This window comes from Eubalaena glacialis, chromosome 18 (assembly GCF_028564815.1).
Source record: "Eubalaena glacialis isolate mEubGla1 chromosome 18, mEubGla1.1.hap2.+ XY, whole genome shotgun sequence".
NCBI classification, from domain to species: Eukaryota; Metazoa; Chordata; class Mammalia; order Artiodactyla; family Balaenidae; genus Eubalaena; species Eubalaena glacialis.
In genome coordinates this window covers 29,261,254-29,286,613 of record NC_083733.1, presented here as the reverse complement: position 1 = coordinate 29,286,613, position 25,360 = coordinate 29,261,254, and the positions used below count along the sequence as shown (strand labels likewise).

General features: G+C 42.6%; 1 protein-coding gene across 1 annotated transcript in view; it reads left to right on the top strand.

Moving 5' to 3' along the window:
* The window catches only part of AMFR (autocrine motility factor receptor), a 39,255-nt gene that overhangs the window by 13,146 nt on the left and 749 nt on the right, over window positions 1–25,360 (top strand). Inside the window, exons 5-13 of the mRNA XM_061173423.1 lie at window positions 1,664–1,704; window positions 1,870–2,002; window positions 3,606–3,739; window positions 4,585–4,695; window positions 12,045–12,235; window positions 14,045–14,148; window positions 19,833–19,967; window positions 21,656–21,739; window positions 24,862–25,046. Of these exons, the coding sequence (XP_061029406.1) occupies window positions 1,664–1,704; window positions 1,870–2,002; window positions 3,606–3,739; window positions 4,585–4,695; window positions 12,045–12,235; window positions 14,045–14,148; window positions 19,833–19,967; window positions 21,656–21,739; window positions 24,862–25,046 (1,118 nt within the window). The remainder of the gene's footprint in view (window positions 1–1,663; window positions 1,705–1,869; window positions 2,003–3,605; window positions 3,740–4,584; window positions 4,696–12,044; window positions 12,236–14,044; window positions 14,149–19,832; window positions 19,968–21,655; window positions 21,740–24,861; window positions 25,047–25,360) is intronic.

Here is a 25,360-nt window from a genome sequence, read left to right as displayed (position 1 = left end):
TCATTGTTTTGAAAGAATAATCTGAGATATTCATGTATATTTTAAAATTTACTTTTAAACCCTTTCTGAAAATACTAATTTCTGTTCAATAGAAATCAAATTTTTTGTATGTTCTTTGTATTCAGTGGCTATATTTGCTTTTTTCCTCAGGCCAAAGGCAAAATACTTTTATCTTGTCCATAATTGCTATTATTAATGGAAAAAGTGAAATAATAGATATCTAATATCAATATCAGTAGATAGCTAATATCAAAACACTAAGTTTGAACTACTAATTGGGAATTGTTAGAATAGGGTTAAAATTTATTTTGCTTAATAGCATTCATTTCAGAGTATTAATATAGTAGTGTAAGAAAAATAAGGAAAGAACATTTAAGTACTTAATAAAAACATTTGCAATCCTAATTGGATACTTTCTGTATGTGAAAGGTATACAAATGTAAAAAAAAATGTTTAAAATTTTATTTACTCTGACATTAATTAGTTTGCTTTAGATATATTTTACTGTAAATCACCATTTCAATGATACTGGGTTTTCCTTTTTTGTTTCTCTAACTTTTAATTAGTATTAGGCCAAAGTTTGAAAAAAGGTATACCTAAAATTAAAGACATTTAAAATAGGTCTGTTGGGTCATAGGGCATATTTTTATTTTAGCTCATTAGGTTTTTTAAGATAATTTATGTTACAGATTTGATATTTTTAACTAAATCATATTTTTATGTTTATAGTGTTTCTCTTCTATGTAAAATATTTTCTATTTGTAAACGGGAGTTTCCTGATCTCAAACGTAAAGAATGTTAACAGTTTTATTCTGCTAGATTAAGAAGAAATTTTTCTTAGTATCAGTTTCTTTAATACAGAATACTATGAGGGTCTTATTTTGTTATTGATTTCCTTCATCTGTTTTCTTCTGTGTGGGTGAAGGGGGAGCAGAAAGCATTATATAGAGAGCAGGGATTCATATCTAGGATAGTAGTACCTAAGCTGTACCTTGGGTATAGGGTCACCAAGTATTCAGACACCCTCTTAGGATAATCAATTATGGTGACTTAATGCAGTATAAAATATAAGTGATTGTCAAACTCAATGACCTCAAGATTGTAGAAGGCATGCCCAGGAGATGGACAGGTGTAAGTGGTTGCCACCTATTAACAGGAAAAGGCTCAATAAAGGTTGTTTCTAGGTCGTGAAAATATTCCATGGAAATTTGAAACACATGGAATAAAATGGTTGGTAACTTGCTTTTTTTTTCTTTCAGTTTTAATGAGATATAATTGACATACAGCACTGTATAAGTTTAAGGTGTACAGCATAATGACTTGACTTACATTTGTTGTGAAATGATTACCACGATAAGTATCATCGCATATTCATACCCCCAAAAATGTTTTTTACCCTGTGATGGAAACTCTTAGGATTTACTCTCTTCACATTTGAAATATACCATACAGCACACTTAACTCTAGTCATCATGTTGTATATTACATCCCCAGGACTTATTTATCTTATAACTGGTACCTTGTGACTACCCTCCTCCAAGTCCCCCACCTCCAACCTGATTTTTAATTGAACTGAGAACTTTTATCACTTTGTAAAAGTAAGTTTGGTCTGAGCAATCCTAAATTTTACTAAAAAGAAAAAAATCTCTCTTTTTTTAAATAGTCTCTTCTTGTGACAGTGAGGACTGCTCATGTGATTTTACGGTGAGTAGAAATTTGGGAGGGTGGTGATGGAGGTCTACTCATACAGTTGATTTTAAGATACAACATGTAAAAAATTTATAAAAATGTGACTGTAGTATATCATGTTTAAAACAAATTCAGTTGTAACAGTAAATCATTAACATGATTCTTCTCTATTCACTGCAGATATGTAATTCACCTCTGGGACCTCAACCACGAAGGAACGTGGGAAGGAAAGGGAACGTATGTCTATTACACAGATTTTGTCATGGAGCTCACTCTGTTGTCCCTGGACCTCATGCATCACATTCACATGTTGGTAAGTTTCCCAGAAGGAGCTCTAACAGACAGCTAAGTTTTTTAGAATCAGGAACCCTGTTTAGTACAGGGTTTAACAGGTGAAACATTTGTGGATGACCCACTTAAAGACTGTAAAAACGATGCAGCTGTTTCCCTCCCTTTTTTTTTTTTTTTTGGCCAACGGGTATAAAGCAGTGTGGAATGAGTTTGGTGCCCAGCTCAGGAGGTGTTTGCTGTCTAGGAGACGTAGGTGACTCTGCTGACCAAGTCAGTAGATAATTGTTTTAGCATGAAATTAAGGGAATTCCTCTCCTCATAGTTTCTGTGGCTTCTAATATTTAACAGTTACTTTGTAGGTGGTAAAGGGAATTCCCACAGTGTTAGCTACTTCATGGATTCATAAATTTTCTATCTCTTTGTAATTAAAAACAAAGTCTTTATTCTTAATTCCTCCTACTTCATTGTTTACATTTTACTTTGGTGTGCAAGAAATCACCATGCTGAAAACCTGCTTCATTGGTTTAGCACTTCAGTGATCTGTGAATGCCGAGAACCAACATATTTGGTGGGCAATTTATTTAAATTGTAAGCCTATCAGAGTAGCATTTAAAAATTTTTGGGTTAAACACAGCGCATTTCTATAAGTCTGCCTTTTAAAAGTAACTTTCAAAACATACTTTAGAAAAAAAAACGCCCCCCCAAACAAATATCCAGAGATAACTGTTGACATTTTGTTGTGTTTACTGCTTGTTTATATATTCAGATCCATACATTCGTCAATGGAGATTGTGTATTGGGCATATAGTTTAGGCTTTTTGTAGCTAGTATATTATGTACATCTTCCTATGCTAGCAACAATTCTTCTAAATCATTTTAATACCTTTAAGATAAAACTTCCACGACATAGAGGTGCGATGATTTAATTGAAATACACCATACAGCACTGTTAAAACTATAGTCATCATGTTGTACCTTCTGTCCCCACTACGTATTTATCTTATAACTGGAAGTTTGTACCTTTTGACCACCTTCCTCCTATTCCCCCACCCCCAGCCATTGAACAGCCCGCTCCCATAATAGAATATTTAGATTGTATTCAGTTGTTTGCTACTTCACATCTTTGCGTACCTTTTTTTGATCACATATTAGTTTTTTTATAGTACTTTTATCCTTTTTTCACTTAATTATTATTTTCCCATGTAATTACTTCAAAATGTTATATATAAAATATAATAATAGGATGTAATTATATTTTATAATAAATATAATGAGTATATAATGTTACATTATATGAGTTTACAGTATAATTATTCCCCTACTGGGCATTGTGTCCATTTCCTGATTTTCTGTTTTATAATTGCATAGAGGGACATCATTTTGCATAAAGCTTTAAAATTTCTGATTAGTTCCTCAGGAAAGATTGCTGGTGATGGAATGACTAGGCCAAAGAGCATGTACATTGTTCAGGGTAGTGAGAGAGATATGTGCATTTGCTTTCTGAATGACTGCTCCAATTCACCTTCGCCCACAATTCAGAGCTTCTGTTGCATACCTCACTCTCAGCAGTAGCAAGTTCACATTCACTTTTAGTGTATATTTTATTCTCTTTCCCTCTTGTTAAGTTATTTGGCAACATCTGGTTATCCATGGCCAGCTTGGTCATCTTTATGCAGCTGCGTTACCTGTTTCATGAGGTACAACGTCGAATCCGCCGGCACAAGAACTATTTGCGAGTGGTTGGAAACATGGAAGCCAGGTAAGTAAGCACAAGTTGACATTGCTCATGTTGACTCATTTGAGATCTTTAATAATAACAGATCCCAGATTATACGAGAACCTGCTTTTGTAAACTGTTAGCGGAATGGTGAAGAGTATAGTCTCTGGAGTCAGACTGCCTGGGTTTGAAGCCCCACTTAGTTGCCGTGTGGTTTTGGGCAATTTACTTACCTCTCTGTGCCTCAGTTGCTTAAGTCTAGGGATGATAGCAGAACCTTCTTCCTGGAACTGTTGGGAGGATTCAATGGGATAATGAATGTAATATTACTTAGAACAGTACTGGGTACATAGTACGTGCTCAATAAAGATTAGGTTCTTTTATTAGGTCATTATTTTTATCATCATTATTATTAAAGGGATGTTTCCTTGGGCTTCTGCCCTTTTTCTTCCTTACGCATGCGTGCTCACACACACATACTCTCTCTCATACTCTTAACCTCAGTGGAGGAGGTACTCACTTGCCATCCTGAGGCTAAACCAAGCCTGAAAGTGTGAGATCAATGGGTATCCTTTTTGTGTCCAAGGGAACAGTTTGGCTCTCTGAGGGGTCTTAACTCCTCTGATTTACCCAGAAATGTTCGCTTAAGTCATCACTAACAGGAGCCATTGTTAAGACAGAGTCAGTTTCTGTGTATAGATTTCTTGCTCTTTGGTGGGCTATGAAGAGAATGCAGGTGTAATGTTTTTCGTGGGGGGAGATTTTTTACTGAACACGATTCCTCTGTAACTGTGCTGTTAAAGGTGAAGTCTATGAAGTAAGCGGTGCTCAGTATTTGTGTGTGGAATTGACGGAGATACCTGCCAGGTGCACTTTGTTTTTTACAGGTTTGCGGTTGCAACTCCAGAGGAGCTGGCTGTCAATAACGATGACTGTGCCATCTGCTGGGACTCCATGCAGGCTGCGAGGAAACTGCCCTGTGGACATCTTTTCCACAAGTAGGAGCTTTGCAAAGGGCCACATGGGACTGGTGTTCTGTCCAGGGGCACGTGGGTGCTTTTTGTGCCAGGGCTTAAGACCAGCCTTAGCCAAGGAGTGGGGACGTTCCCTCAGACTGGCCGTGGTGCTGGTACTGAGTGGGATGGGGAGCCTGGGTGTGTCTTCCTTAGTCCTTAGCCTCTTCCCTACACGGCAGGACTGTTCCCCACTCACAGGTTGCCATCTTAGTTTCTGGGTGTGTTAGCTGTCTTCATATTCCTTCTCCATTTAAGTTCTGAGATATAGCAGATACGTTTGTAAGACTTAAAGGGGTGGGGGGATCCTTGCTTTCTAACAGCTTATTCCCTATTCTTACCCTGGTGAGAATATGTATCTTGGCATTTTGCACATGCCCTAAGGCAACATAAAAAAACACACCAGGGAAGTGTGCTGAGATGGGGATCAGATGAGAAGCACTAAGCAGTCCAGAACTGTGGCTGTGTTATCACGAATTAGAAGATGGGATCTTCTGCAAACCTTCATGACTGGACTAGATCTGTGTGTGGCGCAGGCTGTTCCATTCCCAGGGAGTCCTGTTGTCTCTGTGTTGCAGTCCTCACTGCCTTACATTATTCATTTTTAGAGATCTCACAGGAACTGTGTCTAACCTAAATCATTCTGTTTATAGATTGGATGTTTTTGGTGTTGATGGACCTTGAGGTATCTTTTGGCCTTTTGTATCTGTGGTCAATTTTGCATATTGAGAAAGTTATAATCTTTACATCTTTATCTTCCTTTCCTTATTTTATATTCCCAAATAGTTTTTCTTCTCCTTTTTAATATTACAAGGGCTTTGGAGCTGGAGTGTCAGTAACTCAGCACATTTATTGATTTTTTTTTTTTTTTTTTTTTTAATGTGCTGGGTGCTGTGTTGGGTTCTGGGGAATAAAATTAAAATGACAGATGTGGTCTTTGCTTTCACGAAGCTTTCAGCCTAATGGAGGAGACCGACATGAATTAACCACGCGCGTTTATGAGCATGTAATGATGAATTGAGATAAGTGCTCTAAAGAAAAGGAACGCGGTCCTTGAGAGCTTGTAACAAAGGAACCTGACTCCCACCTGGAGAAGGTGACTCTTGATGATGAGTAGGAGTTAAGTCAGCAGAAGAAGGGATCAGGTGGAAGAGCATTTGAGACAGAGGGAACATTTCTGTAGCAGGAGGGAGTGTGGCGTATCCAAGGAATTAAAGAGAACCCGTGTGGCTGGAGCTCAGAATGTCAGAGGAGGAGTGGTGTTTGCTGAGGCAGGAGAAGCAGGCATGAGCGGCCCTGCAGGGGCTTGAGGGCCACTGACGGGGTTAAAGTGGGGGCTCGGGGTCAGGGATGCAGTTGGAAAAGATCAGGGGGACTAGTTAGTAAGGGCTGCAGTGGTTCGGGTATGTGCTGAGAGGAGTGTGGATTGGTGTGGTGGAAGTGGAGCTGGAGGAGGGTGGACAGACGTGAGAAGGGTTGGGAAGCACGTGGTGCTAGATTGGCTGTGGGAAAACGAGGAATATGAGGCGTTGGGGATTCTCCTAGTTTTGCAGCTGTGCGACTGGATGGATAGTGGTGCTGATTGATGAGGTTGGAAGACCAGAGAATTCACACACATTTCTGAAAAAACTTTCAGGTAGTTCCTAAGGAGCTTGGAGACAGTTTGGAAGACTAACTCAAAAGAGAGTGTATTTCACCCCAGAAGAAATCTTTTTAATCACATGATTAGATTAATTTTAGGATTTAATGTTTTTGGTTGAGGCAAAATTCACATGACATACAATTAACCATCTTAAAGTATACAATTCAGTGGCATTTAGTGCAGTCACAGTGTGGTGCAGGCCACCGCTCTTCTCTAGTTTCGAAACTTTTTCATCACTCCAGAATAGTACCTCATACTCATTAAAATAAATCACTACCCATTCCTCCCTCCCCATGTTACCTGGCAGTCACTAATCTGCCTTCTGTCTCTATGGATTTGCCTATTCTGGACAGTTCATGTGAAGGAAACCATATAATATGTGACTTTTTTGTGACTGGCTTCTTTTACTGAGCATAAAGTTTTCAAAGTCATCCAAGTTGTAGCATGTATCAGTACTTCATTTCTTTTTATGGCTGAATTTAAATTTTTTTAAATAATAAGCAATTTGTTTATCCATTCTTCCATTGATGGACATTTGGGTTATTTCCACTTTTTAGCTATTGCAAATAATGCTGCTATAAACATTTGTGAACGGGTATCCATTTGAGTACCTGATTTTCTTTTAGGTATATACTTAGGAGTGGAATTGCTGAGTCACAGGGTAATTCTATGTTTAACTTCTTGAAGAACCACCAGACTTAGCCACAGCAGCTGCACCATTTTATATCCCATCAACAACGTACGAGGGTTCCAATTTCTTCACATCCTCACCAATACGTATTACTTTCTGTTTTTCTTATTATAGCCATCCTAGTTGGTGGGAAGTGGTGTTTCATTATGGTGGGTTTTTTATTTTTATTTTTATTTTTTAAAAATTATTTATTTTTGGCTGCGTTGGGTCTTCATTGCTGCGCGTGGGCTTTCTCTAGCTGCGGCGAGTGGGGGCTTCTCTTCGTTGTGGTGTGTGGGCTTCTCATTGCGGTGGCTTCTCTTGTTGTGGAGGACGGGCTCTAGACGCGCAGGCTTCAGTAGTTGTGGCACACGGGCTTTGTTGCTCCGCGGCATGTGGGATCTTCCCGGACCAGGGCTCGAACCCGTGTCCCTTGCATTGGCAGGTGGATTCTTAACCACTGTGCCACCAGGGAAGCCCTATGGTGGGTTTTTTAAAATGATAATTCTCAAATGTTATGCTTTTATTGTGGTAAAAAAATACATACATAACATAAAATTTAGCTTTTAACCATTATTTATTTATTTATTTATTTATTTATGGCTGTGTTGGGTCTTCGTTTCTGTGTGAGGGCTTTCTCTAGTTGTGGCAAGTGGGGGCCACTCTTCATCGCGGTGCGCGGGCCTCTCTTGTTGCGGAGCACAGGCTCCAGACGCGCAGGCTCAGTAGCTGTGGCTCACGGGCCTAGTTGCTCCACGGCATGTGGGATCTTCCCAGACCAGGGCTCGAACCCGTGTCCCCTGCATTAGCAGACAGATTCTCAACCACTGCGCCACCAGGGAAGCCCATCTTTTAACCATTTTTAAGTGTGCAGTTCAGTGGCATTAAGTACATTCACATTGTTGTGCAACCTTCACCACCATCCATTTCCAGAACTTTTTCATCTTCTGAAACTGAAACTCTGTACCCATATAACACTAACTCCTCAATCTCCCCTTTTCCCCAGCCCTTGGCAGCTACATTCTATTTTCTGACTCTATGAATTTGACTGCTCTTACACAGTAGCACATCATACAATATTTGTCCTTTTATGTCTGGCTATTTCACTTAGTATAATGTCTTCAAGGTCCAGCCATGTTGTAGCATGTGTCAGAATTTCATTCCTTTCTAAAGCTGAAAAATATTCCATTGTGTGTATATATCACGTTTTGTTTATCCATTCCTCTGTTGATGGACACTTGGGTGGTTTCTACCTTATGGCTATCGTGAATAATACTGCTGCCAACGTGGATGTACAAATTTCTTTTCAAGACGCTGCTTTCAATTCTTTTGGGTATATACCCAGAGGTGGAATTGCTGGATCATATGGTAATTCTATGTTTAATTTTTTGAGGAACCATCATATGGTTTTCCATAGTGAGTACACCATTTTACTTTTTACACTAGATAATAGCGATCCTGAGGTGTAAAATGGTTTCTCGTTGTGGTTTTGATTTGCATTTCTTTAATGACCAGTAATGCTGATCATTTTTTCACATGCTTGTTGGCCATTTGTGTATCATCTTTGGAGAATATCTATTCAAGCCAAATTATCCTATTTTAATTGGGTTGTCTTTCTGTTGATGAGTTGTAAGAGTTCTTTATGTATTCTGGATACTAAACCCTTATCAGATGTATGATTTGCAAATATTTTCTCCCATTCTGTAATGTCCTTTCACTTTTTTCTTGGTAATGTCTTCTGATGCACACATGTTTTAAATTTTTAATGAAATCCAGTTTACCTATTCTTTCTTTGGTAGCTCATACTTTCAGTGTCAAATCTAAATCCATTGCCAAATCTGGGGTCATGGTAGTTTTTTTCTAATAGGTTTATGGTGTTAGCTCTTACATTTAGGTCATTGATCCATTTTGAGTTAAATTTTGTACATGAAGTGAGGGTAAGGGTCCAACTTCATTATTTTGCTTGTGGCTGTCCAGTTGTCCCAGCACCATCTGTTGAAGAATCTATTTTTTCCCCCATTGAGTGGTCTTGGCATCCTTGGCAAAATCATTTGGCCATGGATGTTTGAGTTTATTTCTGGACTCTCAGTTCTGTTCCATTGGTCTATATGTCTATCTTTATTCCAGTACTATGCTGTTTTGATTACTGTAGCTTTGTAGTAAGTTGAAATTGGGAAATGGTGCATCTTCCAACTTTTTCTTTTTTTATATTGTTTTGGTTATTTGGGGCTCTTGGCAATTCTATATGAATTTGAGGAGCCGCTTTTCCATTTCTGCAAAAAAGGCCATTGAAATTGAATAGGGATCACATTGAATCTGTAGATTACTTTGGGGGAAGATTGCTATCTTAACAATATTGTTTTCCAGTTCATGAACATGGGATTCCTTTCCTTTTATGTAGGTCTTCTTTAATTTCTTTCAGCAGTCTTTTATAGTTTTTAGTGTCAAGTCTTTCATCTCCTTGGTTACATTTATTCCTAGGCATTTTATTCTTTTGGATACTATTGTACATGGAATTGTTTTCTTAATTTCTATTTTGGATTGTTCATTGCTGGTGTGTAGAAACATAACTGATTTTTCATGTTGCTCTTTTACTGTGCTGCTTTACTGAATTTGTTTATTAGTTTTATGGTAGTTTTTTGTGTGTGTGTGTATTGTTTAGGGTTTGTGTTGCTTAGGAATTTGTCCATTTTATCTGTATTATCTAATTTGTTGGAGTACAATTATTTCTAGTATTCTGTTATAATCCTTTAAATTTCTGTAAGGTTGGTAGTAGTAGTCACACTTTCATTTCTGATTTTAGTTATTTATATCTTTCTTTTCTTAGTCTAGCTAAAATTTGTCAGTTTAGCTTTGATGTTTTCAAAGAACCAACTTTTGGTTTCATTGATTTGCTCTATTGTTTTTCTATTCTCTATTTCATTTATTTCTGCTTGAATCTTTATTATTTGCTTCCTCCTGCTGGCTTTGGGTTTCATTTGCTCTTTTTCTAGTTCCATAAGTTATAAAGTTAGGTTGTCGTTTTGAAATCTTTTTTCTTTTTAGGCGTTTTTAGCTATAAATTTGCCTCTGAGCATTGCTTTTGCTGTATCTCATAAGTTTTGGTATGTTGTGCTTTTGCTTCTGTTTTCTTTTGTCTCAAAATATTTTCTAACTGCCCAAGTGATTTTCTCTTGACCTAGTGGTTGTTTAAGAGTTAGGATTTAATTTTTAAAACATCTGTCTGCCTGGGGTTGAGTGAGCAAACAGTTGTTAGGATCTCTTCTTGGTTTGCTTTACTTTATAGCTTTGGTTAATAGATTGGGGCAGGATTGTATGATGATAGTCTATGACAGATTCATTTGCCGTAAAGCTAAATGTCTAGATTTCAACAGATTATAGCTAGATAATTTGTTGCTGTAGAAGATGTCTTTGCAAGATTTCAGAGTCCAGTAAATATTTACTTACATTGAAGTGTCATACTTAGACGGAGAAGAAAGAATCCTTCAATAGAACATTATTATAGTTATATAGAAATACAGCTGTTTTCTCTGAAGTTTGGTTTCTTTAGCTGTGGAAGTTTGACATTTTTTTTTTTTTCTTCCAAGGAAGGCAACTATATCTGACCAGTTGTACTCACTTGTAGTTTTTAGGCTATTGTACATAATGTGGGAAGTTTTTGCAGAATATGAAGTAAAATTAGATTTGCTTATGAAAAGTGTGTCACAGGTACCATTATTGGAAGGCAAGGATTTTACACATTTTGGTAGTCTCCCACAAGGCTGATTTTACTAGAGGTGTGATTTAAGGGTGTTCATTAAGGGGAAATGAACTTTAAAAAATATAATCATTTATTTGGCTAATAGTTACATGATCACAAACAGGAATTATAGGTACTTTATTGTTTCAAAATGTGATAGAGTTGAATGTACACATTCATTATTTTGGAACATTACTGTCATACATTCTTCCAGCAGAGAGATAGTAAGAAGTAGCTTCATCTTGGCCTCTGGGAAAGTTTTGGTACTTAAGTACCATTTGGTTGCTAGAGACTCTGAGGATCATCACATTTTGGTGAGGCTCTCCTGTGTAACCTTATATGTGCACATGTTCCCAGATATTAAAAAAGAAAAGACACAGAGGAAGTGAGCATTTTTATTCAGTGCCTTGTTGAACTCTTAGAAGAAAGCTAATATATTATTATGGAACGGAAGGCCTCTTGAAATCTTAGGAGAAAGATAAGTATTATTATAAATTGGGAAGGTACCTTGGAGATCACTTCATCCAACCTTCTCTTTTTTTTTTTTAGTATACTTCCTTTAATGGGCAGCACAAGTATTTATTGAGAGACTACCTTAAATAGGGCATTATCATCACCTGAAAAAGGGCACAAGAAGCTTTTCAGCCTGGTTGGGAAAGCAGAATACAAATATAAGAGGGTTGAAGAAGTTGGGATTATGGATGTAAGGTTGTAGGTATGCTGGGTGAAGACAGAAGTAAGGCTCTGGGGGGATGTGATGCTTGATGAAAAAGTGGATGGAAGATCTTAGCAAATAAGAGGCGAGCTGGAAGGAGAGGAGTTTTAGTTGGAGAGTGAGATCTTTGAAGTCGTGATTTTGAAGAGAACGGCAAGGTTAGTGGAGGCTAAAGTAGAGTGAGAGAACAGATCATTGGAATAGAGGATTCAAAGACATGAGAGGCAAGGGTGTTGGATGGTTCAGCCACATGGATTTGAAGTTAGTCAAGTAGAGCTGGAGAGGAGGATGGTGAGCCAGGTGATGAAGTCTTGCTGAAGAAGGGTCATGCCCAGGAGCTTGGTGGATGACCACGTATGTTAACAAATTAACGTTCAGAGCAGGATACACCAGAAGTACATTAGAGTGAAGCAGGGCAAAGAGGTAATGTCAGCAAGTGTTTCTTAACGTTTAAATCTTGCTAATGGTAAATAGAAAGTAAAATTGCAACTCATTGATACATTCAGAGTACTTCTGGTGAATTCTCACAAAATATGCTAAGGATATCTTATTTTGGACTTTTTGGTAGCTCCTGTCTTCGTTCCTGGCTAGAACAAGACACCTCCTGCCCAACATGCAGAATGTCTCTTAATATTGCCGACAATAATCGTGTCAGGGAAGAGCATCAAGGAGAGAACTTGGATGAGAATTTGGTTCCTGTAGCAGCAGCTGAAGGCAGACCTCGCTTAAACCAACACAATCACTTCTTCCACTTCGATGGTTAGTTGGTTTCAACCTCTAAAACCGTCCGCCAGGGGTTTTCTCCCCTTAGGGGATGATGTTTTAATTATAACTTGCCCTGTATGGACGAGTTTAATGTTATATTTCAGTTTTAATTGAAAATGTTCGGTAAGTATAGACAGCACCGAGGGGTTATTCTGTGCCAGGCATTTTGCTAGGTTCTGTGTGAATTGGGGGGACGGGGGGTGCGAAGAGGTGAAAGTAGTTACAGTTGAATCAACCGTGACTGCAAGGAGCATGCTGAATCAGCTTCATAGTTAACCACTGCTAATAATTTATTGCATCGGTGTAATACTTGAGCATATAATGAAGGGTCATTGAGTAGCCTTTCCAGTGGGTACCAGAAGGAGAATCAGAACTAGAACCCTGTTTCTTTGCCCATAAAATATGAATATTCCATCTTCCAGAATATTGAAAGGAGTTGTAATAAAACCACACTTAAAATTCTAAGGTCATGGGCACCATGTCAGGGACTGGTTGATCATTCTTTAATTCACATTACATCAGGCTGTTGTTGATTTTCATCAATTCCAATACCATTAAATTCTGTGGGTTCATATTTCCTACTCTAAAGTAGGTATCCCTGGCCTATTTGTTTAGGAGGAGTGCTCTTCAGGTCTCTGATTTGAGTTTCTAAGGGTAGAGCACGGTGGGAGTGGCAACACATTGAAATCCCTGATAGGAAGGACCGAAGGAGTATAGTGGAGTCTCTGAGAGGAGGGGATGATGGCTGCTTGGCTGGCTGGGCAGGGATGCTGGGCAGGTGTAGAGGGGCTGCTTTGTGGCTGCTAATTATGGCCTCTACCACATAAGACTTCTGAAATAGACTAGCAGATCTTGGACATGGGTCCTGGCTATGTAAGCTATTATTTTATGAATTATTACTGAAAACTTAGGCAAAATAGATAAAGGTAACTTTATTTTTCCCTAGTAAGTACATGAAATAAGTATCCAGCTTTTTATTGGGTACCATCTGTACAGGCAAGATCTTTGAGATGGCCATTGAACTTGTTTTACATTCCAGGCCTCAGTGCTTCTATGTGAAGGAAAGGGAAATCCTCCTTAAATGTGTGGCTTGATAATGGAGTTGTTTTACTGCTGACACCTGGTGGTGGTATATCTTAGGATCCCCTTTCCTTAGTGAAATGGCAGAAGCAACAGACTTCTTGGTACCATTAGTCCGCAAACCTGTGTTATAGAGCTCTTTGAAAAGAATTTCGAATCAGAAAACTAAAGTCTTTAAACCAGATTATTAAGTAAAAAATACTTCCTGAAAATGATGTCTCCAAACGAGTAGTATTTGTGTGTAGCGTGAAAGAGAGGGCAAATTCTCATCTACTGTAGCAGCTTTAGAGCCCTGAAAACCTTCCTTATAGTTTAGCCTGAGAGAGGGATTGAGTTTGTGTGGATCCAGGGCCACTGGAAAGCAGGAAAGCCCAGTGGTGAAGTGTTCTGGAACCTGACTGTCTGGCTTCAAGTCCTGGCCACCATAATTAAATGCTGTGATCTTGGGCAAGTTACCTCAGTTCCGAGTGCCTTGGGGAACCAACAAGAGCACTAGAGTCAAATCTCTGAGAAGAGTAAAATGGGAATAATAATAATAATAAACCCATGTGGGGTTTTAGTGGGGATTGAATGAGCTAATCCACATGGGACACTTGGTCAAAAGGCCTGGTGTAAAGTAAGCCCTCAGTGAGTACCAGCTGGTACCATAGAGTGGCCGACTGCAGAGTAACTGACAGGGGAAAGAGGTCTCTAAGACTTGTGCTGGCTTCTTGTTTGTTTTAGGGTCCCGGATTGCGAGTTGGCTGCCAAGTTTTTCAGTCGAAGTGATGCACACCACCAACATTCTAGGCATTACACAGGCAAGCAACTCCCAGCTTAATGCAATGGTAAGGACCGCTCACTGCTTTTAAAAGGTGATTAATAATCGGGAGGGAAGGAAAAGCTGGAGAACGTGTGCAGTGTGCATGACTCAGTTGGTCTCACTCTGCTCTGGCAGAACGGCGGGATTAAAAAAAAAAAAAAGAACAGCAGGATTTTCAGGAGCATCTTATTCACTGGGATGACTTCAATTCCTGCGCTTTAAACTTTGAAACTGATTTGGAAACCAGCTTTCATTATACTTGTGTGGCAGATAATCTAACCTTTTCTGAGCACTACTAAGTTCACTCTCATGATCTAGGCTAGTGTTGGGACACCTCTTGATTTTCACCAAAAATATTTGGGGAGTTACTGGCTGGAGTGAATGATGTGACTTTTATTAAAAATTGTCGTAGGCCTACTGAATGTGTTATTTTAATCCCCTCTCCTCCCTTCCCAAAGTAAATAAATGAGTATACCTTCACATACACACTTATACATACATACATGCCTGTGGATATACATATATAAACATAAATATATACACACACACACCTTGAGATATTCAGGCATGCTGTTGGTTCAAGGATATTGTCCACATACTTCAAGATTCTTTGTATTTTTCTAAAGCTTTGTCATATGGTGTATATTTTTATTCTGCAGTGTTGGAGAAACATGGTTCACCGTTTTTGAAATGTAGTGTTCATTGTGATGATAAATGCAGGAGTCTGAAAAATGCAACCTGTGTTAGTCCAACAAATGTGTACTGAAAGCCTATTCCCGAGACGGGCACTGTGCAGTGTCAACAAATTGCGTAGCACCTGTAGTGTCAACAAGGGGGACAAGAGCCCTACTCTCAAGAAGTGTGAATTCTACGTGGGGTCGGGGGGAGGAGACTGATTATAAACACCAGCAGATAAGACCGTTGCCGATGGGGATGCGGACTCTGCAGGCAGTAGGGCCGGTGATGTGGTGGAGCGATGGGTAAAGGCTGTTCTAGAGGAGACATTCAGGGAAGTCTCAAGAGGTGATATTTAAGCTGAGACATGAAGGCTGAGAAGAGAAGGAGGCAGATCGGGGGAAAGAGGCAGTGGAAACAGTAGGTACAAAGGCCATGAGGTGAGAATGTTCAGAAAACAGAGAGGTGATTGTGGTTGGAGCCTGCGAGTCGGAACCAAGATTGTGACATAAATTGAGGTTGCAGAGCCCGGTCATGCAGGGATTTGTAGGCTACAATCCAGTTTAGATACTGTAATGAAAGTACGAGAAGGCCATTCAGGGCTTTTTTTCCTCCCCCAGGGGACTGACAGGACAGTTAACAGAGAATAATTTACTTCTGAGAGAATGAATTTTAGAGGGGCAAAAATGGGACCAGTGAGACCAGTTAGGAGACTGTTGCAGTAGTTCAGGCAAAAAAAGATGGTGGCTTGGACCAGGGCATTGGAAATAAAGATGAAAAGAAGTGGCGGATTTCAGATGCTTTTCGAAGATGAACTGATGGACTTGACAGTGCTTTGATTTGGATGTGGGGTAGTGGGGTGAGGGGAGTGCTGGCTTTCGGTCAAGCAGCTGAGCAGTGGTGTCATGTATGAGATGGGCAGGACGGGAGGAGGAACAGATGGAGGACAGGGACTCGGCCTTCTGTTTGGCTGGGGAAGTTGGGGTGTCTGTGAGACATCCAAGTAGAGATGTCATGTAGACAGTTCTGGACCTCAGGAAAGAGATCCAGCTGGAGACAGACATTTGGGAGCTTTAGTCTGTAGGGGACTGGATCTCTTCGAGGGAAAGAAGGTAGCTCAGAAGGAGAAGAGGGCTCAGGACTGAGGTCTGGCTGAATGGGAGGAGCCATGGCAGCGATTGAGAAGGAAGGAAACCAGGAGAAGCGTCAAGTCAACCATGTGGGAATTCTTAGAAGATGAGGTCAGAGAAGTGCATGTTGGGTTTGGCAGAGTGGAGGTGGTTAATCAGCTGGAGAGGAGCAAGCAGCTTCCATGGCTCGAGGGGCTGAGTACTAGGTTGTTGGATTGGAGAATGAGTGGGAGCTGAAGACACCCCAGTAGCTGGCAGTGTGTTATAAGAGGGAGTGGAGAAGTAAGGTGGTGGCTTGATAGGGGTGTGCCGTCAGAGGAGTTTTTGTTAATATATTTTTTTTAAGATTTTGGAGCAGGCCATTTATCCACAAATTTCAAAACTTATGGAGAGTATCCAGCGAAGTCTTTTCCTCCATCCGCCCAGACACCCTCCTCCCTTGCAATAACAACTTCAATTAGTTTCTTCTGTGTTGTGTTTTTCCAGAATGTTTACATACACATATAAGCAAATAAGTATGTATTCTTTTTCTTTTCCCCACGGGTCTTCTTTTTTTCTATTTTTTAAATTGTGATAAAATACACGTACCACAAAATTTATGATCTTAACCGTTTTTTTTTTTTCTTAACCGTTTTTAAGTGTACAGTTCAGTGGTATTAATAAGTATATTCATATTCTTGTGCAACTATCAGCCACAATCCATCTCCAGAACTCTTTTCATCTTGCAAAACTGAAGCTGTATACCCAGTAAACAATAACTCCCCATTCCCTCCTCCCTAGCCCCTGGCAGCCACCATTCTCCTTTCTTTCTCTGTGGATTTGACTACTTTAGGTACCTCATATAAGCAGAATCATACGGTATTTATCTTTTTGTGACTGGCTTATTTTACTGAGCTTAATGTCCTCAGGGTTCAACTATGTTGTAGCATGTGTCAGAAATTCCTTCCTTCTTACGGCTGGATAATATCCCATTGTATGAATAAACCACATTTTGCTTATCCGTTTATCTGTCGGTGGACGCTTGGGTTGCTTCCATGTTTTAGCTATCGTGAGTAATGGGGCTATGAACATGGGTGTACAAATATCTCTTGGAGACCCTGCTTTCAGTTCTTTTGAGTACCGAAGAGTCTTCTTAAAAAGATTCTAAAACATGCTTGGTGTGCGAATAGGAATGATCACTGGAGGGGGAGAGATTGATGGTACAGAACAAACAGAAAAGTTAACTGAAGGCAAAGACCTGAGGTGGAGGGTGGGTTTGGGAGCCGGAGCCAGGAGAGGGGCATTCTCACCTTTGTTGGGAGGCGGGATGGACGTAGCTACAGGCGTGTCGTTTTGAGATATGGTTTAAAAAGAAGGCATGGCTCATAATAACCATTTAGGTAGAAGCGGCCTAAGTGTCCATCAGAGGTGAATAGATTATGAAAATGCTCTGTCCACACAGTGGAATATTATTCAGCCTGAAAAAGAAGAACTTTGAGGATACTATGCTAAGTGAAATAAGGTAGTCACAAAAAGACAAATACTGCGTGATTCCACTTACATGAGCCATCTAAATTACTCAGACTCTTAGAGAGTAGAATGGTGGTCGCCAGGGGCTGGGGGAGGGGGAGGGGGAGTGGGGGTCGCTGTTCAGTGGGTGTAGAGTTTCGGTTTTGCAAGATGAAAGCGTTCTGGAGACCTGTTGCACAGTAGCGTGTGTATAGTTAACATTGCTGTATACTTAAAAATGGTTAAGATGGGCAATTTTATGGTATATGATTTTGACCATTAAAAAAAAAAAAAAAGCCCTGGCTTCCCGCGGGCTTCTGCTTTCTCAGTGAAGCGCTCAGCCAGGTCATCAGCAGAGAGGGAGAGCGGCGTCGCGAGGTTAGATGGACTGGGAGTGCGCAGCCCCGCGTGGCCGACGACTGGCTCGGGCCAGGCTCTGCGTGGGCATCTCAGGGTCGGGCAGCTGTTGAAGCTCTTCAGGTGGGTCACCTCACCTGCCCCCTTAAAAAAATCTGAATTCACGGACATGTAACCCTCCCAGGAATGAGAATTACCTTCTTGGAGTTGGTGTGTTTAGAATTCTCGGGCAGGCCCTGGTGTTCTTCCTCCCGTTGCATGGTGGATTGGAATAGCCTATTTTTAGCACAACTAATTTACTGTCACAGTACATTTTTTATAAAAGTCTAATATATAACTTGCTGGATTTTCTGGAAGAGAAGGTTTGGCCCAGTGAACTGAATCTTGGACTTATTTTATTTGGGAAATGAGAGGGGACCTTTTTAAGAATAGAGGAGAATGTTATCTGATTATTGAGGTTGTTTTGGACTCTTGCCCAGTTAGCTTTGACTTGACCTGGGTTGTGAAAAATGATCAACTACATTCATAGAAACAATGAGGGGATCCCAGGCCCGTGGAGCTCCGGGTCCTTCTGTCCTACACACTTGTCTTGCCCTCCCTGCCCCAACGATGACCCAAAGCAAAGCTTTGCACAGGTTTCACCCCGGTCTTTTCTCTCTAGGCCTGACACTGGGACACGTTCCTCTCTTTCTACATGACAACATGTTTCTTGGGAGCCACTATCCCAACAGTAGAATTTATTGTGCCCCCAAGGCAATTATATATTTCCTTGTCGTTTTTTCTTTTGATCATTGGGACTTCTCCACAAATAAAACCTTGAACGTAAGCATTTGTAAAATAAATACACACGTATGAGAAAAAAGTCTGGAGCTGCTTGGATGAAAGTACCGGTGGTGGTGCGCCGAGATCTCTGCCTGCTCCCCTCTGTACGCGTGCCCACCCTAGAGCCCCCATGGCCTCCGAGACGTTTCTAGAGTACAGTTTGAAAACTGCAGCTCCAGAGCAACATTAGCAATTACATTTATTTTTTTATTTTTTACTTTTATTTATTTATTTTATTTATTTGGCTGCGTTGGGTCTTAGCTGCAGCATGCAGGATCTTCGCTGTGGCGCGTGGCCTTCTCTAGTTGTGGCGTGTGGGCTGCAGAGCGCACCAGCTCAGTAGCTGCAGCGCGCAGGCTCTCTGGTTGTGGCACGTGGGCACAGAGGTTGCGGTGTGCGGGCTTAGTTGCCCTGCGGCATTTGGGATCTTAGTTCCCGGACTAGGGATCGAACCTGCGTCCCCTGCATTGGAAGGTGGATTCTTAACCACTGGATCACCAGGGAAGTCCCAGCAATTACATTTTTTATAGTCTTTTTTTTTTTTTTTTTAAGTTGAAGTAAAATTTATATGCAATAAATTCACCTTTTTTAGTATCCATCTCTGAGTTTTGTCAAACTCAGTCATGTGACCACCACAATAATCAAAATATAGAACAGTTCCTTTCCGCCTCCCCCCAGATTCCATTATGCCCCTTTGTAATCACTTCCTTTCCCACCCCCAGCCTGTAGCAACCACTTATCAGTTTTCTGTCTCTGTAATTTTGCTTATTCTAGAATGTCATATAAATGGAATCATAGGGTACATAGCCTTTTGAGTTGAGCTTCTTTCACTTAATGCATTTGAATTTCACCCATGTAGTGTGTATCAGAAGTTTGTTCCTTTTAGGAATTAAATCTTTAAGCAGAACATGTTTATATACCTGAATTTTACTGAGCTTTAAAATGAATGCTTTTTAAAACTAGAATATTCTAGTTCAGCCTGTCTCGGGCTCCAGTTGGATTTCTGGGCTTTTTTTATTTAAAGTTGATGTTGTCCCCAAGTTTTCTGTTTGGCATTCTGGAAAAATACTAAGAAATACTGCAGTTTGACGGTGATTTGTGGCATAGAGGTGGCCCCTTACTTGTGTTTTCAAGGCAGGTCACCAAGTTCAGTGCCCAGAGGCTGCCTTACCTATGACCTCAGTGAACAACTGTTGAGAGTGAACATTTCATGGCTTCTTTGTTTGTATTCCTATAGGCTCATCAGATTCAAGAGATGTTTCCCCAGGTTCCATACCACCTAGTACTGCAGGACCTCCAGCTGACACGCTCAGTCGAAATAACAACAGACAACATTTTAGAAGGACGGATTCAAGTACCTTTTCCCACACAGGTAAACTGAGGTTTCAGACATGACAAATGAATTCTTTCCTCACAAAGGTTTAATCTTCTAGATTAACTTTCTAGTTACTTAACAGCTGAATATCATTTATGATTTGATGAAGGGTTTCTGTGAATTCCCTAACTTCCCAGATTATGACTGAGAACAGACCCATCCAAGAGGCTTGGATTAAGACAAGGACAAAAGTATTTGGCTAATTTTTTGTGCAGCTGTACACCCCAAACCAGCCTGCCCTTGCCAGTCCAGGAGGTCCTAGCATCGGTTCCTTTTGGACAAGGATTGGCAGTCTTTCCCTATAAAGGACAGATTGAAATATTTCAGGCCTTGCAAGCCATGCATTATCTGTTGTAACTTCTCAATTCCTGCTGTAGCACTGAAGGAGCCATGGACAATATGTAAATGAATGTGCATGACTGTGTTCCAGTAAAACTTTGTTTACAAAAACTGTTGGAGTGCTTGGCCCACAGGCTATAGTTTGCTAACCCCAGCTATAGGAGGTATCGCCCTCTGTCCCTGGCTTTGCACATTGGTATGGCTTTCCACTGGGTATAATTCCTATGTGTGTGTGAGGCTTATATTTTTGACTTTTTTTTTTTTTTTAAAGATCCTATTTCCTGGCCCATCATGTAACCTCTTTGATGGGTACAAAAGTATTGACATTTTAAAGAAAGCTTTCTGGCAGGACCAAAGAATATATGTGATTAGGGAATCATATACCAAGAAATTACTCAACTTAGGTATGCAGAAACATGGAAATCTGTTAGTAAAATCTTCAAGCGTGAGAATCTTGGAAGAGGGAATGAGCCTCAACTTGGGAGTCAAAGGGGCTGAGGTATCAGAGGTGGCCCAGTGGTCCTTACCTGTTTGACCTGGCTGTGACTTTGGGTTTCCCCAGGAACAGACCCTGAGACAGGGATTCAGTTGCCAGTAGTTAATTTGGGAGGTGTTCCAGGAAACATGGGAAGTATTCCAGGAAACACAGGCAGCAGGTGGGGCTGTGAAGTGGATAAAGGGTTTGTTATCCAGCAGTTACCATCGTGGGCAGCTAGAGCTTGAGCCCACTGGAGGCCTCTGGGGTCCAGTGTAGAATGCATTGTTCCTCCTGAGGGAGGAGGAGCCGGGGTGCTTATACACCAGTTTCCATCAGTTGTTGGTTGAGGGCTGCCTCCAGCGGGGGCCAGGTTCCTTCACACAGCCAGAGTGTGTCCTCGGACGATGAAATACAGAAACTGGGCAGCGGGCACGCAGCGGGCAGACCTTCAGGGACATGCGCAGGGCCCCGAAGTGTCTGCAGCGTGGGCTGGGATCTCAGCCTGGATGAAAGTGAGAACAGCAGTACCTAGTTCACAGGATGTTAAGGAGATGAATGCGATGATGGTGTCAGTGCTTTTCCAAAGTGTCCTGTCGGTGTTAACTGCTGTTGTCGTTTTGTTATTGTTGTGCAGTTACTGTTACTGAAAGGGAAATTAAACGTGGGCCCACTGATGACTCTCAGATTTAGGCCTCAGGCTCCTTTGCTGTGTCTTGAAGCTCAGTAGCACTCTCATGTCTTCGATGCCGTGGGATTTGCTAAACTCAGACTGTTGGGGTTGTAGCTCCCCCATGCTCCAGGTCCCCCCGTACCCGTCCGCCGAGCTCAGAACGGCTCTGCACTGTCGGTGCTGCTTTCTCTCTTTCAGCGGTCAGAGAGCATTAGGCCTGCATTGAACGGTCCTGCCGAGAGGCCAAACGGCGAGCAGGAGGACGGAGAAGCTTCCGCTCAGGTAAGGCCTGCGTACTAGAGAGAGCACGTATGGGATGGGGAGCAGCAGGGGACCTGGCGGTGGTCTGCACCCCGCCTCTGACGTTTGTACGGCTGAGGGCGAGAGTAGGGAGGAGGCCGTATGCCAGCGTCGTCTCAGTGTCCAAGCGTAACAGACCTTGCTGTGCCTGGCGTGGCCTGCAGGCCCCTCCCTGGGGACTGGCCTCAGGACCGGAGGAGAAGAGTCATGCTCTGCTGGGCCGGCCCTGCCGCTGTGAACCTGAGTGGCGGCACTAGGCAGGGCGGCGTGAGGCTGAGCCCAGGACCCTGGGTGACTGAGCCGGGCTCCGCTCTCTAGGGCCGAAATCCTCAGCTAATTCTCCCCCCCACGCCTCGCTTGTCCAGCTCAGCATTTGCAGGGACTTCATGCATTTCACAAAAACGAGACCCCTGGGGTGGGGGGAAGTGTGGTTCTCCTGGGAACCAGGTTTGCCTAGATAGCCATGCTGGGTGACCCGGGGTAGCTGCGTGCACCCGGGAGGAGCTCCCGGGTCTGGCTTCCAGGGCAGAGGTGCCTTAGCCCCACCCCATGCTCTGCCCCACGCAGCCTGGGGTTCCGGTTCGTGTCCCTTTTCTGGAATTCCCATTTGCGTATTCAATTACCGTGCTTTCCAGAAGTTTTCTTAAGAGACTGAAGAAGCCCCAGACAGCCCTATCTTTGTGTTTCCTTGTTGGTGTGACGTGTGGGGCTTCCCACACAGGGGCTGGGGCCTGAGGATGGCGCCGCCTTCTCTGCCAGCGTCGGTCAGGGCTCTGCTGGAAGCAGCTGCTTTCACTGACGAGTGACATGCAGGCTGCTTTCACCTCACGTGCCTTTCCCTGCAAATAGGAAACAGTAAAAACTTCTAAGAATTCTTCAGATCTGTTGCTGAGTTAAAATGTTCGTATCCAAATCTGTAATTGGGTCGTGCAGCATTTGTAAAATGGCGTCTGGCTTCTGAAGAAGGGGCTCATTGTGTTTCCAGTTTTCGTAGCTGGCTTAGCTCAGATTTGGATACTAGGCTGGCTTGGGGGCCTTGTGGGTACAGCACATTCGACTTCTGTCTTGATTCCCCATCTCTATTTTTAGAGTGAGCATGAAGGCTTTCTGAATTTTTTTTTAACATAGTGGAAGGAAAGCACTTGTTTCACAAAGAAGCTTGCTATATAACACTTTTGGCCATTCTCAGGAAATAAAAAGTTCTTGGATATCAGTTAATAAACACCTCAGTTTATCCCAGTCATCAGATCAGATCTGCCTGTTGCTTAATTCGGGGTCTCCCCTCTGCCCAAGCTCAGGCCTACGTGGATCAGGCTTGGAGGCCGGCAGGGACCTGAGGGTGGCCTTCCATTCCCTTCCTTCCACCTCCACCTCCACCTCCACCTCCACCTCCACCTCCACTCACCAGCTCTTCTTTCTAACTTCCTCTAGGGTCGGACTCAGGAGGAGAGAGGGTTAAGATGGGCCATGTGACCCCAGTGTGTGTGTGTGTGTGTGTGTGTGTGTGTGTGTGTGTGTGTGTGTGTGTGTACGCATGTGCACATCTGTATATATATGTGTTACAGCTGTTATTGTAGAGATCTCCCTGTCCTGTCTAGCACCAGAAACCTCGACTATACTTAGTTTGAACTTGGGCTGGCTATTTATGACCACCCCTTCCTTCATGGGGCTCCCTTCACCCCTCCCAGTGGTCCTCTTGGGCAAAGTCAGTTTCAACAGCCTCAGGCTGGTTCTCCCGCAGGACCCACGTCCCCTCCCCCAGGACACACACAGCAGTGCCTTACAGTCAGTGGAAGTTGAACTGGCTCCCATCGAAGCGTTTTTAAAATCTGCTACAAGCCAGTTTCTTCCTCTTAGATTTTTCAGGTGTGTGTTAGTCACCACCAGTCTCTGTGTCCCCCAAACTCTAGGGCACATGAGTCAGGCCACATGGTTCTCTTTTTTTAAAATTATTATTATTTTTTTAAATTTTTAATTTTTTGGCTATTGGGTCTTCGTTGCTGAGCGCGGGCTTTCTCTAGTTGCGGCGAGCGGGGGCTACTCTTCATTGCGGTGCACGGGCTTCTCATTGCGGTGGCTTCTCTTGTTGCAGAGCACGGGCTCTAGGCACGCGGGCTTCAGTAGTTGTGGCGTGTGGGCTTCCGTAGTTGCAGCTCGCGGGCTCTAGAGCGCAGGCTCAGTAGTTGTGGCACACGGGCTCAGTAGTTGTGGTGCACGGGCTTAGTTGCTCCGCAGAATGTGGGATCTTAGTTCCCAGACCAGGGCTTGAATCCGTGTCCCCTGCATTGGCAGGCGGATTCTTAACCACTGAGCCCCCAGGGAAGTCCCCACATGGTTCTCTTGAAGTCCCTCACTCGCTTGGCTGAGGGAAAGGAGAGGTGGTGAGGGTGGGTGAGAGAAAAGCGCGCACTCCAGGAACTCTTAAAAATAGCCTCTCAGCCTTTTCCTCCTCAACTCTGCTGTCGCCTGGAGGTGGGTGCTGGGCTGACACTGGCCAGCCTGGGTCTGGGCCTGAGTCTGGGAGCATGAGTAGTAGATGGCCGGGCAGCTGCCTGAGCCTTTGGGGGCTCCTGGGTATCGTGTTGACCTTCACAGCTGCAGCCAGAACAGAGAGAGTCCCATTATTATATCCTGTTACGCGAGGAACCACGTGATATTATATCGGTTTTTAACAAAGATACTTAGAATTTACCATTTTTTATCTGCCTTACTGTTCTCAGAGTCAAGTGAGGGTATAAAATTTGTGCAGTATATGTGATAAGACTTTTTAAAATTTTAGAGCAATAAGTAGCATTGAACAGAAAATTCCCAGAATGCAAATAAGCAGTTAACTTTGTTATCTTCTGAGAGTACTGTTTCGAGGTGCTCCTGTTTTCATACTGGTAATCATTCACTTATTCCGTAACGTTGAACATGCCATGTGAGTCAGGTCCTGCCCTTCAGGAGCCCATGTCTGCCGTTACACATGTGCCCGCGGTTCCCTGCCGGGCAGCCCGCCTCCTTTTAGGTCCAGAAGAGCATTATTTGGGGCACCAGTCAGATGGGGAATCTGCCTGGCAGGGCAGCCCGTGCTCACAGTGGTCCCTTGCTTCCTGCGTGTCCAGACCGAGCGGGTGCCGCTGGACCTCAGTCCTCGGCTGGAGGAGGCACTGGACTTCGGTGAGCTGGAAGCGGAGCCCAGTGAAGGGGAGGACTTTGAGGCCCGGGGGAGCCGCTTCTCCAAGTCCGCTGACGAGAGACAGCGCATGCTGGTGCAGCGCAAGGACGACCTCCTGCAGCAGGCGCGGAGGTGAGCGGGTTCCGCAGCCCCCGCCGGGCCTGAAGGCCCTTGTCATGGATGCCAACGCTGAAAACCTATCACCTGTCAGCTAAAACTTCAGGTTTCAAATCTCTGTTGAAAAACCTGAGGATCTGGTAATACTGGGCCCAGGTAGTAACCTCCGGCTGGTGCTGCTGGCGTCTCCTTGTGGACGCTCTCCGCCACGCTTAAACGGTTAGCACTTCTGTGCCAGTGTGTTCTAGACCCTTTATGTTAATTACTCTAATTCCCTTAACTCTAAGAGGGAGCATGGTAATTATACCCATTAGACAGACTTAAAGCTG